Source organism: Clinocottus analis, unplaced genomic scaffold (genome assembly GCF_023055335.1).
Source record: "Clinocottus analis isolate CAN_PGR_092001 unplaced genomic scaffold, fCliAna1.0.p SCAF_13, whole genome shotgun sequence".
In the NCBI taxonomy this organism is placed as follows: Eukaryota; Metazoa; Chordata; class Actinopteri; order Perciformes; family Cottidae; genus Clinocottus; species Clinocottus analis.
The window spans coordinates 6,711,982-6,728,490 of record NW_027175854.1 but is presented as its reverse complement, the minus strand read 5'-3'; the positions used below and the strand labels follow the sequence as shown (position 1 = coordinate 6,728,490).

At 42.8% G+C, this 16,509-nt stretch overlaps 1 protein-coding gene across 1 annotated transcript in view; it reads left to right on the top strand.

Moving 5' to 3' along the window:
- grin3a (glutamate receptor, ionotropic, N-methyl-D-aspartate 3A) overlaps positions 1-16,509 on the top strand; it is a 40,224-nt gene that overhangs the window by 7,470 nt on the left and 16,245 nt on the right. The window contains exons 2-5 of the mRNA XM_068574871.1: positions 1,182-1,912; positions 12,256-12,925; positions 13,988-14,371; positions 14,873-15,018. Of these exons, the coding sequence (XP_068430972.1) occupies positions 1,182-1,912; positions 12,256-12,925; positions 13,988-14,371; positions 14,873-15,018 (1,931 nt within the window). The remainder of the gene's footprint in view (positions 1-1,181; positions 1,913-12,255; positions 12,926-13,987; positions 14,372-14,872; positions 15,019-16,509) is intronic.

Here is a 16,509-nt window from a genome sequence, read left to right as displayed (position 1 = left end):
TTATTCTGCCTGTATGGTCCTTAAATAGAATATATTTTTATTCTCTTCTGAAGCTTAAAACAATACTGACTGATTATTTTCCAGACTATAACTCCAAGCAAGCACTTTTACGTAACGACTAACTAAAGTTTGCATCCATTTTTATTTCAGAAACCCAATTTATTGTATTCTTTGATCTCTATCTTTGGGGAAGATGCTGCAGAAAGAAACACGGCATAATCAAGCTTCTGATTTCTGTATATTTCTTAAGCATTTAGCCAGGATGGTTTTCACCACCGCGAGGAGACCACACTTGTTTCATAACTGGTACACGTGTAAATCACACACCATTGCTGTGGTCCATAGATCTGTCCAGTCTCATCAATCAACTTATGAATTTCATGAATTGCAAAGCAAAGGTGGGAATTAAATCACATGGAATGGACCAAACCCAGTATCGAAAAGGCCCAGTTGAGTTTCTTCAGGTTTTTAGATGTTACTTAAAATACATATAGAATGCTCCTGAAATAGATGTTGTGTATGTCTTATGATGTGAATAATGATATTCATATGAGCAGGTAAGTGGAGGCTGAAAACTGTTATATCCCGCTGAATGTGTTTGTTCTCCAGGAACAAATTGAATTCTTAGGCAGAAAGAAACTATGCAGTTGGATTTTAAACCTTTCTGTCTTTCTTTCTTTCCTTTTTTTCTTCTATTCTCCGCTCCAATACATCTGTTTCAACTTCCTGGTGCCCCATAATACCCCTCCCGCTCTTCCTTAATGTTACACCTCACCTCCACCACCATCCTTCCATTGTTCTCGTTACGCCTTTTCTCCATTGCATTTCTGCCTTTCTACTTTCTCGTAATACCCTTCATTCCAAAAAACATCCTCAAATGTCTTTCTCTTATCTCTCTGCTCTCTATGAAACCCAACTGACCCTAATCAACCCTCTGTCCTCACATCTCTACTTGTTAATCACTCCCATCACCCTCACATTTCCATCCCCTTCATGTCCTTCTGTTTATTTCTTTAACGGCCCCTTGTCTCTATCCCTTCCCTCCAATCCCATGTGCTTCATGTCTCTTCAATTCTTTTTTCAATCTCTTAAATCGCTTGCCTTGTACGTTCCTTCCCTTCTTTTTTCTTTCCCAAACCACTTGTCCATTCACCCGTTACCCTTTTACAATCTCCCCACAGAATCCCCTCCATTTCCAACTGGCGATGCGGACCGTGGAGGCCCCGCCCTCCCGTCTCCTCTCTACCCTGCTGATGATGAACGGCTGGTGGGACATCAGTATTTTGCTCTGTCAGGAATGGGACATTAGCGAGTTCCTCGTCCTCATCAACAACAACACCCGCTTCCACTTGGGCACTCTTGTCAATCTGACGTCTAGCACCTCAACTTTGTCATCGTCCTCATCTCCATCTTTACACTCAGGAGTGGCAACAGGAGCCGAGGCGTCTTCGTCGTCGTCTTTGCCTTACTTCTCCCCCTCTGCCTCATCCACTGCTTCTCCGTCCACCTCCTCCGCCAAATTAGACCAGCAGCAAGCTCTCATGCGGCAACTGGAGGCCCTGAGAGAACCGTCGTCCACAAGGATAGTGGTGACATTTGGGTGCGAGATCCGCGAAGTGCGGCGTCTGTGGACGCTGGCCAGTCGGATGACGCTCCCGGAGTTTCACTGGGTTTTGGGGGACAGCCAAAATGTGGCCGAGCTGAGAACAGAGGGGCTGCCACTGGGGCTACTGGCACACGGGGTCATGGAGTCTCCTTCTCTGGATCACTTCGTCCACGACTCATTGGAGCTGGTCGCGCGGGCTGTGGGCAGTGCAGCCCAAGAGAATCCTGCTCTGGCACTCATACCTGGGACTACTAACTGTATGGATATACAAAAGAAGAACAGCAGCTCAGGGGAGTACTTGTCAAGGTAGGGAATCATGTGGATACTTTAAGTCTTTTTTTTTTGCACCTACACATTCACATAAAATCAAATGCACTTCCTTTTTTATTGCCCCCAAAGTGGCAAACTACCACATATAAGTGTATGATCATCCAGTTGTTCAACCACGTCTAGTGCAACACTGATGCCCGAATTCTCTTTAGGTGCTTCCCCAGGGTGCTTCCCAGTGTACGCCTTCATGCTCCCCGGCAAATAGAGCAATACAAGGATCAGGCGTTGTGAGCTACTTGCTAACCTTTTCTGTCTGCTTTGAGGAGTTGGCAAGGAAACACACAGTGAGTTTTTAGAGCAATTGTGCTGAAAACAGCTGCCGGCCGCATTCAAAATCCTGAGTCGTCTCCACCCAACGGCCCTCATTCTACTTCCCACCCCTCGGGCCCCTTCTCTCCACGGTGTTGTTCATGGATGTGATTCAGCTTTTTGTCTCTACATTGTCTTAGTTTTGGTTCAAATACTTCTCTCACATCCTGCATATGTTTTGCTCACAGTCTAGCAACGTCTATCTGGCATTCGCCACAGGAGCATTGATACAAACAGCTACGAAGGTGGATGCATGCAAGTAGGCAGCCTATGTTAACGGACTCTGTATACAGTCAATAATTGCAGCAGTGTGTTAAATGGCAAGGTGCGAGGACTGTGTATCACATGCTGCCTGTCTTTTGATACCAAATCAATCCGGTGTGTTTGATTTATATGGTTTTAAATACAAGTAGACATTTATCCACAGTCATGTGAGGGCTCATATTGTAGAGGATAGGTACACGTTAGACTGGAAGTCATTCCCCCTCTTGTTTCCCCTTTTTAAACTCGTCTGACAAACTGAACCCAATCTAGCAAGTGGGTCACATTCAAGTCAACTGTCAGTCATTCAAGTGGGGAGCATGATAACTTTCAATTTTTGCAAGGTATCGTATCTTCTCTTATAAAACATGAACCCACGTGTCTCATTCCCATCAGAGGAGGATTTTGTCTGTCTGCTGTGTGGATTGGTTGGAGGAACACAAAGTGTTTTTTTTCAGAGCCTTTTCACTGTAGTCAGCAGCTGGCCACAAAAACCTGGGTCATCTTCACCCAACAGCCCTCGCGGTGCATTGTGGAAGAATTTACTTAGTACACATTGCGCAGACATTTAATCATACTTCATCTGCTGCGTTCACAACGGAAATGCGTATTCATGCTCATTTGCAAAGGCGCATGCATGCACAATCTTGCAGCACATTTTAACACACACGATATGCACTCAATAGCTGCAGCAGCGTGGTGAAATGATAAAGTGTGATGATTTGCATTTAGAAGCAACGTCGTAATCTGCAGCTGGGCCACTTTACTTTATAGTGCTACAGTAAGAGACGTGCGGTGAAGAGTGTGTGATCACACACCAGTGCATTACCATGAGAGTCTGACCTTTGCTACTGAGATTCGGCTCAAAACATCCGAATCAGCAGAATGATCTCACCAGGATGAGAAGTGTTTGAACGTGATGAGCCTGTGGAAGCTGGAGGAGATTTCTGATTGTGTTTTTCTTTGGTTCGTTTTCAGCTGTTGAACAGGGTTTATTAACCTGCCAGTGTTTTACATATCACAGAACAAAGAACAAGTGTTACAGAACCTTTTACCAGGTTTATTAGAGCCCTATCGCTGACCCTGTGAAGGCAAGGGATTTACCCGAAGAGGTTTCATTTCTCAAACGTCGGCTAATCCAAGGTGTTCTACACGCCTGAGATTTGGAGAAGTCATCTATATGATTGGTTCAAGGAACGCTGTATGAATTAGATGGTCATTCATACTATACTGTACTGCGACCAGCTGGAGATGCTGGAGAAAAGGAAATGATGCAGGTTTGGAGGTTACCTGCAAAGATTAAAAAGGCTGTTTTCTACTCAAATGGTATTCCTTTTTTTGGTAATTCAGTTTTTGCAGAGTAGTGGGATTGTTTGGACCGCCCCATCGCATTGATGCTGGAGGGTTTCATACATGTTGACATGTATTTTCTTTTGCAATTTCCGTATGTCTCTCCAGAAAGATTGGCGATGAATTGGATCAGTGTTGTGATCATCATCTATTACCATTAGCTTCTGTTGCGCAGTCTAACAATTGCATAGATTTCCTTTTTTTATGAACTTTAATCTGACTGTGGAGGCAGTGCGGTTTAGTTGTCAGATATAATGATCTGTTGTCTGTATTTGTTTACAGCCTGATCTCATTCCCCTCGACGCCTGATATTGACACACTAGGCCTTTTACTTACCTTTTTTTTTTAAACTATTTCATCTAAGTCTACTGTTTTACACTGAGCACAAGCCATACATGTTTCATTACGTCACGGTATGCACACAATGACTGAGGGCAATTTGAGTGTGTGTGGAGAGGTTGGAGTTGACTGTCCTCAAGTTCTGCAGAGGGAGAGCCTGATATTTTCACATGAAAGTTGCTATTTATTTTGAAAGCAATTTTGACTTATTTTTTGCTTCAGGGCTGACATTAGACACTGGAGAGGTGCTCTGGTGCATTAATGTTTGATATCATTCGAGAATAATGCCATCTTTATGAAGTCTGGGTTCAGCTTGGATCTGGACATCAGATAGTATGCATATGATAAGACCTTTGAAAGGTCTCGCAAATCCCCACGTTCCTATGTTGTATTTTCTACGATAATAAAGCTTAAAACATTGATTTAGTTTAACACAATGCAATTGCATTCGTGATGTCAGGGCTCCCGTTTCAGTTGTTTAAAAAAAACATGCATTTATGGTTCTGTCTCGACAGATTGTGTCAACGCTAGCCTCACTAAAGGTGGGAATCAAAGATTAACTCACAAAAACAATACTATTATGAATGAATAAATACTTCATTAACAAAAATAAAAATAGTTGGGATACAAGATACAGTGCAGAGTCTGTTGTCAAAAGAGAGTCAAAGTCTCTTGGTGCCACCGGCTCCAACGCTTCTCCCCAGGCAGACAATGGCAAAGTACAGGGCACTGGCCACAACCGACAGGTAGAACATCTCCAGCATCTTGCTGCACACAGTGAAGGATCGAAGCTTCCTTAAGGAAGAGTGGACTGATCCCCTTCTTGTACACAGCGTTGATGTTGGCCTTACAGATCAGTCGGCTGTCGATGGAGACACCGAGGTACCTGTACTCCTCGACCATGTCCGCGTCCTCTCCCAGAACATTCAGAGGTCGTGGAGACGTCACCTTCCTCCTGAAGTCCACCACTAGCCATCTGGTCTTGGCCACGTTCAGAATGGTGATATATTGCCCATGATAATGATCAAAATTAAAACCATTTATTGCCATGTATGTTGTCACTTACAAGGAAAAAACGTTGTTTAAAAAGTTAGGCATCCATTTCAAGCATTAATCATTGTTCAGTTTGAAAAAAATGTATTCGCAAATATTATAAGCGAGCGTGTGAACAGATTTTCCACCATTACTGACAGCCGGCCGGAGCCACAACAGGTGTGAAGACCAAAAACAGGGCCCCTTTGGACTCATGTGAACCAGTGGCTGGACTAACGCTTGACATCGTCTCATTAACCGAATCACCAGGACGACAATGAGAAGAATTCCAGTCTGTGTGTTGGGTTTGAGTGCAAGCAGGTGTGCTTTAGAGCGAAAGAGGCGAGCATGCTGTGTGGATTCTGTTACGGGTCATAGCTGCTGCATGGTTGTTGTGTGAGAGAGAGGCCTTATTGTCAACGATATAGGCCTTGGTGATGTGTGCAAAGCTTGTAGTTTATATCCTACGTAATTGCCTTGGCTTGCATCCATGAAACTGTGAACACTGCGCATTGAGTCTGTGTATGACTTCAGCACAACACTGGCGCACTCGGTACGGAGACCCCCCCTCCACCTCTCCGCTGGGTATTTTTGCACGCTGAACAAGCCCTAATTAATTTGTGCAATGCTGACATCACAAGAGCACAAAGATGGATGACAAGCTGTAGAGCAAAAGCATAAATGCAATACCTTTTGGTCAGATACTTAAACAGATGTTTTCCTCCAGGCTATGTGAATAAAACAGGTGAGCAGGTGACATACAAGGGACTTCCACGTGGATGGTGGATATATGATGGATGAGGAGGTTACTTAGGGATATCAAATTCAAGCAAAGAGTAATTTGAGGTCAAATAAGGGTGTGACTTTCCTCATTAATCAAGATGCACGAGGCCATGCTGCTATTTGAAAAAGACTCCTGTCGGATCAGGGAAAAGAGAAGCATGTGAACCCCGTAACAAACAGATCGTAGGCTGGCTATATGTACAATTTGTACCACAGCTGGTGTTTTTGGTGAGATCATTTTTTTTTAAACTATTTTTCCAAAGAAAGTGAAACATTTTAATTTAGGAGTAAAACTGTGTCCGAAACAACAGGATTACAAACCTCGCCAGTATGAAAATATATTGGGTGTAGCTTAAATAACATGATGATGGACGGATGTTTGTGTGTATGTATGTCAGTATGTGTGTCGGTATACATATGTGTGTGTATGAATATGTATGTACATAAGCTGGTATTGCTTCTGGGAAAGGAGAGGTAATCTGACCGCTGTGGTATCATGATTGCGAATGTAATGTTGTATGAATGTACATAAATTCGTATAACTCCCATCGGAAAATGGTTTTGAAGTAATCCTGGCAATTATTTCATTTGAGAATCATGGCGACAATACATTTTCTTCTACATGATTTGAATATTTATAGAGTAAAAATACTGATATGAATAATGTATGGTATGAAGAAATAATGAAACTAAATTAATCTGATAATGTCGGAAAGATTACCATTCCATTTTGATAAATCCAATATTTGATTATTCTGTATTTAAAATGGGGTTAATCAGTTATTACTGGCATTCCTGCTCGACTAATTGATTTATTTATTATTATTTTCAATCCCATTTCTCTCTCCATTTGCTTTCTCAGGCTTCTGTCAGGATGTACCATAGATACACTCTTATTGTCAAACCCTTAGATATGTATTATCAGTAGTAGTAGTAGTAGTAGTAGTAGTAGTAGTAGTAGTAGTAGTAACAGTAGTAGTAGTAGTAGTAGAAGTAGTGTTGTCTTTGTTGTTACTGTTAATAACAATACTAATAATAGCAGTCATTGCTTTTTTCCAAGAGCTACTTTTTGGTCCTTAATTCAGTTGGACCTGAAGTAAAAATGATGATGTCACTTACCATTGTATTCATAATGCAAAAACTTGTTCTTCTCATCCGTGTCCCTGAGAAATTATGATTAAATTCTACAACTATACCAACCAATATATGTCCTACTTTTCAAAAGAAATGTAGACATACTATGTGTTACGCAATAAGAATAAAAGAGAGAGATCAAATATAGATAGTTATGCTCTCTAGATAATGAATACAATCTGTAGCCTAATCATTTCCTCTCATTCCCAACATTACAATTTGCACACATAATATTGCATGTAATCTGGGAACCCATCGGTTATATGTTTCATGATGGATGAGCTTCTGGGCAAGAGGATATATTTCAGGGGATTCTGATGTCGCCACAAGACATCCGAGGCCAAACATTCCTTTTCCAGTTGCTGCTCATTGTGTAGCAACTTGTTGAGAGACCATGATTACAACTGGATTGGAGCAGCTAGTTTCCAAACAAACTTTAAACCTACAAAAAAAAATCAAAATGATTGTCAGAGATTGCATTTCCACCTTTGTGTTCCACCTCTTTTGTGCTCCACCTGGACTGTTAACTTGCAAACAAATCACAGTTTGAATGTAAAACTCGACGATAAACAGAAATGACAATGCTTCAGGGACCAACGTCTTGTCTCGTTGGCGACAGATTATGAATGCATAATCATTTTGATTGAGCATGAAAAGCTCCTAAGGACTGAAAAACATTAAGATTATCACATTGTTGATGCATTCCAACATTTATACCAGATGAAGAGCGCTGTGCAGATGTCTTTTTTATGGTATAATTGAGATATTTCTATTAAAAGGGAAGAGACCAACTGTGTAGGAGCCTACGAGAGGCATCGATAAGGTTGGTCCACTCCACTGAGAAGGTGAGGGAGGAGAGTTACTGGGTAGGCGACAACATATCTGATAAGAAAACAGGGGAGAAAAAGAAGTGTGCAGAAAAAGAAAGAGACGGACAAAAATAACCCCTGGAGATGCCGATACAGATAAACTGCAGCGCCGAAAGCTCTGTGTTATAACAGATAAGATATTGCCTGGATAAATAACAGCAGCTTATCGTATTCATTTTTCTCCCCACCAGAGACAGTCCTTCATGATAAAACACATTGAAAGTAATGCATGGCCACCAAAGCCAAGCAGAGAACCCTGATGTGCCCACCAGCTGAGCTGTGAAAATATAGAAAATGATATAGAAAGAATGTCCGCTTTGAGGTTTGCATTCTCTGAACCAATGCAAGTAAAACACGTTCTATTTGCTTCAGGGAAGGATTGGTGTAACAAGCAGGGATGCTCCTTTTATGCTTCAGAACGTTCTGCGGCACAAACATGTATCCTCTGGTGTTAAGAACAAGATGTTTTGACACTAACTTGGAAAGCATGTTTAATGTTGTTGATTGATATTTTGCAAGTGATGTAAGATATGAAAATGTTCGTGAACCTCCATGCTTCTGTTTTGTTGTCGTTGCTCACTCTCCTTCATGGCCACTGATGTGAACAGGAGCACTACTCCGTGGTTGTACCCTTCCTCATGCTCAGGATCTTTTTTTTTTTCCGGTGATTCACGAGGAAGGAAGACGAGGCGGGCATGACATCAAGTTAGTGTCGCTGGGTTATAGATGTGATTCACCTAGACGTCACTTCTCGACTCCTCTGCTTCAAATGACACCGTTTTTGCGTTCATGGAGTGGAAACGAATCATGTCGCATTGTATAAAAAGTTTTTTATTGGAGCGGAGGCGGTGCGGTAGCGGTTCCGAGTGTAGAGGGAGTCAGTGTCTCGTGTAACGGTCATCGAATTTGAAAAGAGGTCCCTGAAAATGTACCCAACATGCACCTGTCCTTGCATGAATCATCTGCTCGCTGGACTAAATCTTTTTGATTGAAGTACTTGAATGCTATACAGCTCTGTTTACACTTCAAGTCTCGGAGTTGAATTCTGATTCCTTGCTTGGATCTGGGTTGTTTTCTTTGGATGTTTTTGATTCATTTTGCCTGTTTCTGGAGCAATGGCTGCTATTTTTGGACGGAGATGATGCACAGTCAGAGCCAGTTGTGGTTGGATCGTGATGTGAATGTATTCACTGAAACATATTTCATCCCAAATTTCTGAAAGTCTAGGGATACTTTTAACTCTATCTACTTTAAACATATGTCAGCGCTTCCCCACAACATCAAAGAGTGACAAAAGTCACACACACACACTCTGTTATGACTGTTCCGACTGAGGTCGCATTGAGGCTTTAATTATTAAAGTGGTCAAAATCAGATTCAGTGTGTGTGTGCATGGCAAGTACAATAGATTTAGACCGTGGTCATTTCAGCGTGATCGTGTCAACGTGCTTGTGTTTTATCCTGTCTTGTGGTGTCCTGTGCTGTGACCAACATGCTATGGTCTCTGGGGTTTGTCATGGAATGAATGTACAGAAAAAGACAGTGCTGGAATGGACAGTGGATTGACTTGTTTGTGGCAGAACACACGTCCAAACATGTTCTCCCACTCGCCCCCGAGTGGCTCTAATACTTAAATTAGTTTGGGTTAGAGCTTCTACACCACCGCTATGGTTCGGAGAACACTATACATACAAAATGGTATTCTTTAAAAAGGCACTTCATGGCTCAGTTTAATGTCAACTTATGTTCACCTAAACACACTGGTGCTCCTACGCTTCACACTATGAATCTCTAAGTAACCCTTTAGCGTGAGTCTTGTGTCAAGGACAGTGTTTCATGCACAGGTTTTATGTTTTAAATACATTTCTGTATTCACGGTAAGTTAGGTAAATGGGAAACAAAATCATTTTCGGAGATTGATAGGGATTGACGTTTACTTGACTGACGACCAACGTCACAAAATATCTAGTTTTACTGTCTTGCGCTGGAAAAGAACAGATGTCTCCTGGACAACAATCATGTACAAGTACATAAGTGTTAATGTGATAATATTATGGTAACAGTAATAGTTCTTCAACAAGCGCAGCCAATTCGAGTGAAGCCCGGTTGTAATGAGCACCCTGGAGTTCTGCTTATGTGAGTGGAGCGGCAAGATTTCTATTCATGCATGGAGGAAAATGGTCCATCAAATCTCTTAAAAGAGAAATACTCAGGAGGGGAAAAACCACTTGACATTCATACAGGTTGGCACGATTCATGAGTGAAAGAAAAGCATCTTTGACTTTCCAAGAAGCAGCTTTATGCTGAACTAAGAACTGTGAAACTCAGCTCCCTTCACACGACTCCACTCTGCTGACATACCTGCTCGTATTAGTCTGTAACGTCACCTTCCACAAGTGGAACGCAGTAAAACCGTATTGATGTCTTGACTGAACACAAAATCCTAACGACCATAATATTTGCCCTTTTAACACGCAACACCCTCTGCAATGCCAGGAATGTGCAAGAGCGTGTCACTTTTATTAAATACAACGAGGAAAAAAACAGTCGCCAGGTAGTTTAACAGCTACAAGCTGCAGTGAAGACACTGACCTTCAGACGGACTAGTTGAGCTGTCAGGTTGACTTAATACCGGTTAAAGATGTATGAAAGTAGACAAGGTGGCGGAAAGGGGATTTCTTTCCTTTTTTTTACAATGAGCAAGGTAAAGGTCATGTCTTTCACACCATTACCACCTGGAGGCATATCAAAGTGGTGCGCACCGCCTTGCACAGAACGGATGCCCACATTCTTTCCAAACATATCCATTACAGTGTGTGTGTGTGTGTGTGTGTGTGTGTGTGTGTGTGTGTGTGTGTGTGTGTGTGTGTGTGTGTGTGTGTGTGTCCGTCTGCTCCAATATCTGACACTCTCAGACAGCCAGTAGCATGGCTCAGTGAGAGAGATGGTGTGATCACTGGACCATGGTTTGCCTTATCCTGTCACACACACACACACACACACACACACACACACACACACACACACACACACACACACACACACTATAGACAGTCACTGAGGCCACCTAGATAATACACCTCTCTGGTGCTGGTGTTACACTATTAAATTTGATTTTTGTATGAACTAACCAAGGGTAAAATGTAATTGTACATTTAAGCCTGTAAATCCTGCAGCTACAGAAATCCTCGAAAAAAGTGTTTTTCTTACTGACAATTGTACTAAAACAGCAAGCCAGCAGAAAACTTATTTAGCAACTGGGCATCTTCCAGTTAACTTGACTTGCGAGCGTGAAGAAGATATGTTGTAAACATTGATACAAAGACCAAATTGTTTTAATCAAAAATGTCTACCACTATTGAGGGTCATTACGTTGCAGATTTTGTCAACCATTGTATCCTTGCTGTGGTTCTTTATTCCTCTTTAATGAAACTGTCTTGCAGAAAATGTTGCCTTGCTCATTTGGTTAAACATCTGTAATGACAAGTATCGAGTCAGATCTTTTTTAACAATGTCACACAGTCCTCATTGGTAAATTATCAAGGAACTGAAAGAGGTTTCCAAGGTTAAAGCTTGACTTATGTTGACGTAAGTCAACATAGTTGTTTTTTTTTAAATCCAACTACTCATCATGGGACATTTGAACCAACTTGTTCCAAAAGTGAGAAATGTGGTGTGTTGATAGCATCAACAAAGCCTAACGTGAACCACAATGTCAGTAGTGATTTTCATTCTGATTATACATGTGTAATTACAGCAAAATATATTGCAGGTTTTTAGGATCACTATGTGTATTTTTTTCTGCCACTATTCTTTTTGGAAAAAATGCCTTTGCTCAAGGGCTGGAAAGATGGCTAAAGTTGCTTCAATGTGATGTCCCTACTTTTCTCTACTAAAATCTATTGAAAGTTATAACATTTAACTCTTTAATTGAATTGGAAGAGCAAAGATGAAACAAACACTCATCAACTACTTATGTGTAGGTAAGATGAAGGCAATAACCTGGCTTCCCTTTGCACTGTCCATGGCACTGAAAGCTTTAAATGCAGTCTCACCATACGAGGAAAGACACACTACTGTTTATATCTATAGGCCAATTTAAACTTTGAAAAGACTAAACATTATCTTTCCTCTAACTCCTCTGCTATCATCTTCCCTGCTCATCCTCCACGTCTATCCTCCCTTTATCTCCCCCTTTTCCCCGGTCATGTATTTTCTTCTTTCTCCCCTCATCCCCCTTAGATTTCTATCCAACACATCTTTTGAGGGCCAGACCGGTTTAATATCCAAAGACGCTCACAGCCAGAATGTCATCTCAGAGGCCCATCACTACATCTGGTCCCTCCAGCTGGACCCTTTAGGCCAGCCAACCTGGACCCGCCTGGGACGCTGGCGCAAGGGGAAAGTTCTGATGGACCGCAGGGCTTGGCCAAGCCATCCGGGATCTGGGGCCGGAGGAGACTGGCGCCGGTCTACACGGCTGCACATGCGGGTGGTGACCCTGGTGGAGCACCCGTTTGTATTCACCCGAGAGGTGGACGGGGACGGGATGTGTCCCGCGGGCCAGCTGTGCCTCGACCCGCTCACCAATGAATCTTCGGTTTTGAAAGGATTTTTCAAGAACCTCGCGGGACGTAACAGTTCTGTTCCCACGGAACTAAAGAAGTGCTGTTATGGTTACTGCGTTGACCTGCTGGAGAAGCTGGCAGAGGACATGGGCTTCACTTTCGACCTCTATATCGTAGGCGACGGGAAGTACGGGGGCTTCAAGAATGGTCGCTGGACAGGATTGGTGGGGGATCTGCTCACTGGCGCAGCCCACCTGGCCGTGACATCTTTCAGCATTAATTCGGCCAGAAGCCAAGTCATTGACTTCACCTCGCCCTTCTTCTCCACCAGCTTGGGAATTCTGGTGAGTACTGCTCCCATTCCCGTTCTACTCATTTCAGACAGGATGTTCTCTTTTTCCTTTGCACTTTTTTTATTTATTTATCTCACTTCTGTTACTCTTTGGCCCATGCTTCTCCACTCTCTGTCAATGACCTTACCTCAACCCTCTCCGATTGGTATGCTGGTGGTCAGTATCAATATAGCAGAGTTTTATTACTGCCAGGCGCAGGTTATTGGATTCTAATGCACTTCGCCGTATAGGTCTGGGCTGCAGAGGGTGCAGCTTTGTGTGGTGACCCTATTACTACAATTACTATAGCTAGTCTCAGATGCTGACAGAAAGATGCCACTACAATGAAATATGTTCTTTTTATATATAGAAAATGTCTTCTCTACTATCAATGTGTTTTCTCATTTCATTCTCCTGAACACAAGTGTCCCATACAGCACCTTTACAAGTTGATTTCCAGCTAATGTTTCAGTTACTAGCTTAAATTGGTGAGACAAGGTCATGTTTAAACGTTTAATGTCTGATGAGCAATTAACCGGACATTTAAACCCCACATGGACGTTCCGTTTCCAGTCTTACTCATCATCATGACCAACACCTTTTCACTCCTAATTTGTTGAATACTCACGCTTGGTCCGTTGCCCTAAGCTTCAAACTATAAGCTTCAAACCAGTCACATGACTGGTAACGCTTGATTAACTGAAGTTTACTTTTAGTTGCGCGATGGACACAGCTGTCTCCTTGATGAAAGTCCTTTTTTTGTTTGCCCCATTCACCTCCCCACCCAGCCTATGGACTATCTCGCTCTTCCTACTGGGTCAGTTGCTCTGGGCATCTTATCGTGAGGAGGGTGTGTTTACATTGCCGTTTAGTTGAGCGCTCGGTGTGTCGGTATCAGGCGCTGTGGACACTGACTGCTAGGCGCTGGCATTTGACGAGTTGAGAGTGAAACCTGTTTGTCATGTCATATCAGAAATAAGCGACACTTTGCATTACATTAAGACATCAATATATTTATTTTCTATTATAATTTTCTGTGTGAGGGCTTTTCTAATCCTGTTCCCTTCCGGCCAGGTTCGTACTCGCGACACAGCTGCACCTATCGGTGCCTTCATGTGGCCTCTCCATTGGTCCATGTGGCTCGGCATCTTCGTCTCCCTCCACGTCACCGCTGTCTTCCTCACCCTGTATGAGTGGCACAGCCCGTTTGGTATGACGCCTCGAGGACGCAACCGCGACCGGGTGTTCTCCTTCTCCTCGGCGCTCAACGTGTGCTACGCCATTCTCTTCGGGAGAACGGTGGCCATCAAGCCGCCAAAGTGCTGGACGGGCCGCCTGCTGATGAACCTCTGGGCAATCTTCTGTCTGTTCTGTCTGTCCACATACACTGCTAATCTAGCGGCCGTCATGGTCGGGGAGAAGACCTACGAACAACTGTCAGGGATACATGACCCAAAGGTCAGAAATGTGCAACACTGCAAATAGCTTTAATGTGTTTGTTCATGTTCAGGCTATCGTGGACCTTCTCTTTCAAAATGTCCCTGATGCACATTTGAGGAAACTGCAGACTGCATTGGGTTGCTTTTTCTGACTTTTAGAAGAGCTGTTCTTGTGAAGAGTGCAGTCCTTAAACTTTAAGTCAGCAAATAGACTATTTAATTAAACCACTTACCTTTGTTAGAGCAATCATCATATGCTAATTCAGGTTTTTGGTCAACGCACCAGATCTATGATTCACAATGCAGGGACATTGAGATTCATAAAAGAGAAGAAAAGAAACAATCAGCATTCCAAAAGTTTCACAAGCTTTCCTGCATCTGAGATTTTTTTCTTTTTTTAATCCAATTGAAGAAGACAGAAGCAGCAGACTACAGTGAATCATATCAATATTATTAATTATTTATGCTTTTTGAAGACGTTCTGAGGCCAACATCTAGTTTCATTTATTCTTGCTTGCAGTTACACCATCCCTCTCAGGGATTCCGATTCGCCACAGTGAAAGAAAGCAGCGCCGAGGACTACCTCAAGAAGAGTTTCCCTGAGATGCACGAGTACATGAGGAGATACAACGTCCCGGCTACCCCAGATGGCATACGTCATCTCAAGTAAGACAACTAGTCGTCACTGTCGTCTGATATTTAGTAACTATCCAACCAGGTATATCTTGCTGTCATCATTCCCAAATCAACTTACACACCTGGGGATGGGAGAAATGGGTGTTGCGTGTCCAACGATAGTCAAAATTCGCTCCACAACAAACTTGCCTGTTTGCATTCAGACCTCACCCTCCTCTTTCCTCTGCCATTGCTGTCATCATAAGCTGCTTCGACATTCAACTGGCATCCCTGTGGAGCAAAGCAGAATATAGTGAGTGGAGGCAGCTGAATACAAGGCCCAGGCTGTGCAGGACACAATTTGAATGGATGAAACAAGATTTTTTTTTTTCTTCTTCTTCTTACTGAGCTTGTAAAATGCTGATTAGCGGGTTCAAGGGGAAATGTCATCTTTAGAAAATTACAACTGGGGAACGAGACAGCAAACGAGTGTGCCGCAGTGCAACTTTGAATACTCTGAGCATGGGGTTCACTCCCGAATTGACCGGGCATTACTTATCATTTGCATAATCATATAGTATGCCACATCACGTTGTTGTGCCATTCATCTGCCGTGTACTGCATTGACAGACTAAGCCCCATGCGGAGATTAAACTCAACATCCATGAATTGGTCCAAATAAAACTGGATGTTGGGCTTTGCCATGCTTGTATACGCAGAACAAGTGTTGAAGGTGCTGTTCAGGTTGAAGTTCTTGCATAGATCAAGAAAACAAAGGCTGCAAATCTGTTCTAGTGACTAAACCATCGTTTATTTTTTGGAATGAAGACACTTTTTTAAATTTAATACGACCATATCTTTTTATCATAGTGTATATTTTGCCTTTTATTATAGGAGCGGCTCAGTCTTTCCCTCTGTCCTTCCATTGCCATTTCCCAATCATCCACCAGACGCCCGTGGACTTTCCTCATCACCTGACTGTCCCGGCCATCTACACACCTGTTCCCACTTGTCCTCATCAGCCCTGCAGCTACCGCCCCGTCCTGCTCGCACACCTGTTTCCACTTGCCCTAATCAGTGCCCTCACCACTGTGACAAGTAGATGCAACCTCTGATGACTAAAACCACATTGCTTGTGGAAGTGTCCTGAACTGTGGATGTCTATTTAGAGTTACCTCCCTAGTTCTCCTGTGCGCCAATGGTCTTTCAGCTCGATGAGCATTATCCGTCAACTGGAATTGAAACAAGCAACAACTGCTATACTTGCGGCCTGTCTGCTACATAATTAGAGCATTCTGAGAAAGTGCACTGAATGGAGCATTATCAGACTGCAGAATACTGCCTTGTGCTATTTTGGCTCGCTTATTAAAGTGGCAGAGGACTTGGACATGCTGTTTTATATGCCGGGACACAGTCTCGCATAACACACGAAACATTTTGGAAAGCTCTTTTGCATGCGTTACGATGTGATGTCAAAGCTGTTGCCTGATCTACCTCAGAGATCCAAAATGAATGGAACTGCTGCGTCACATCACTCTGTGT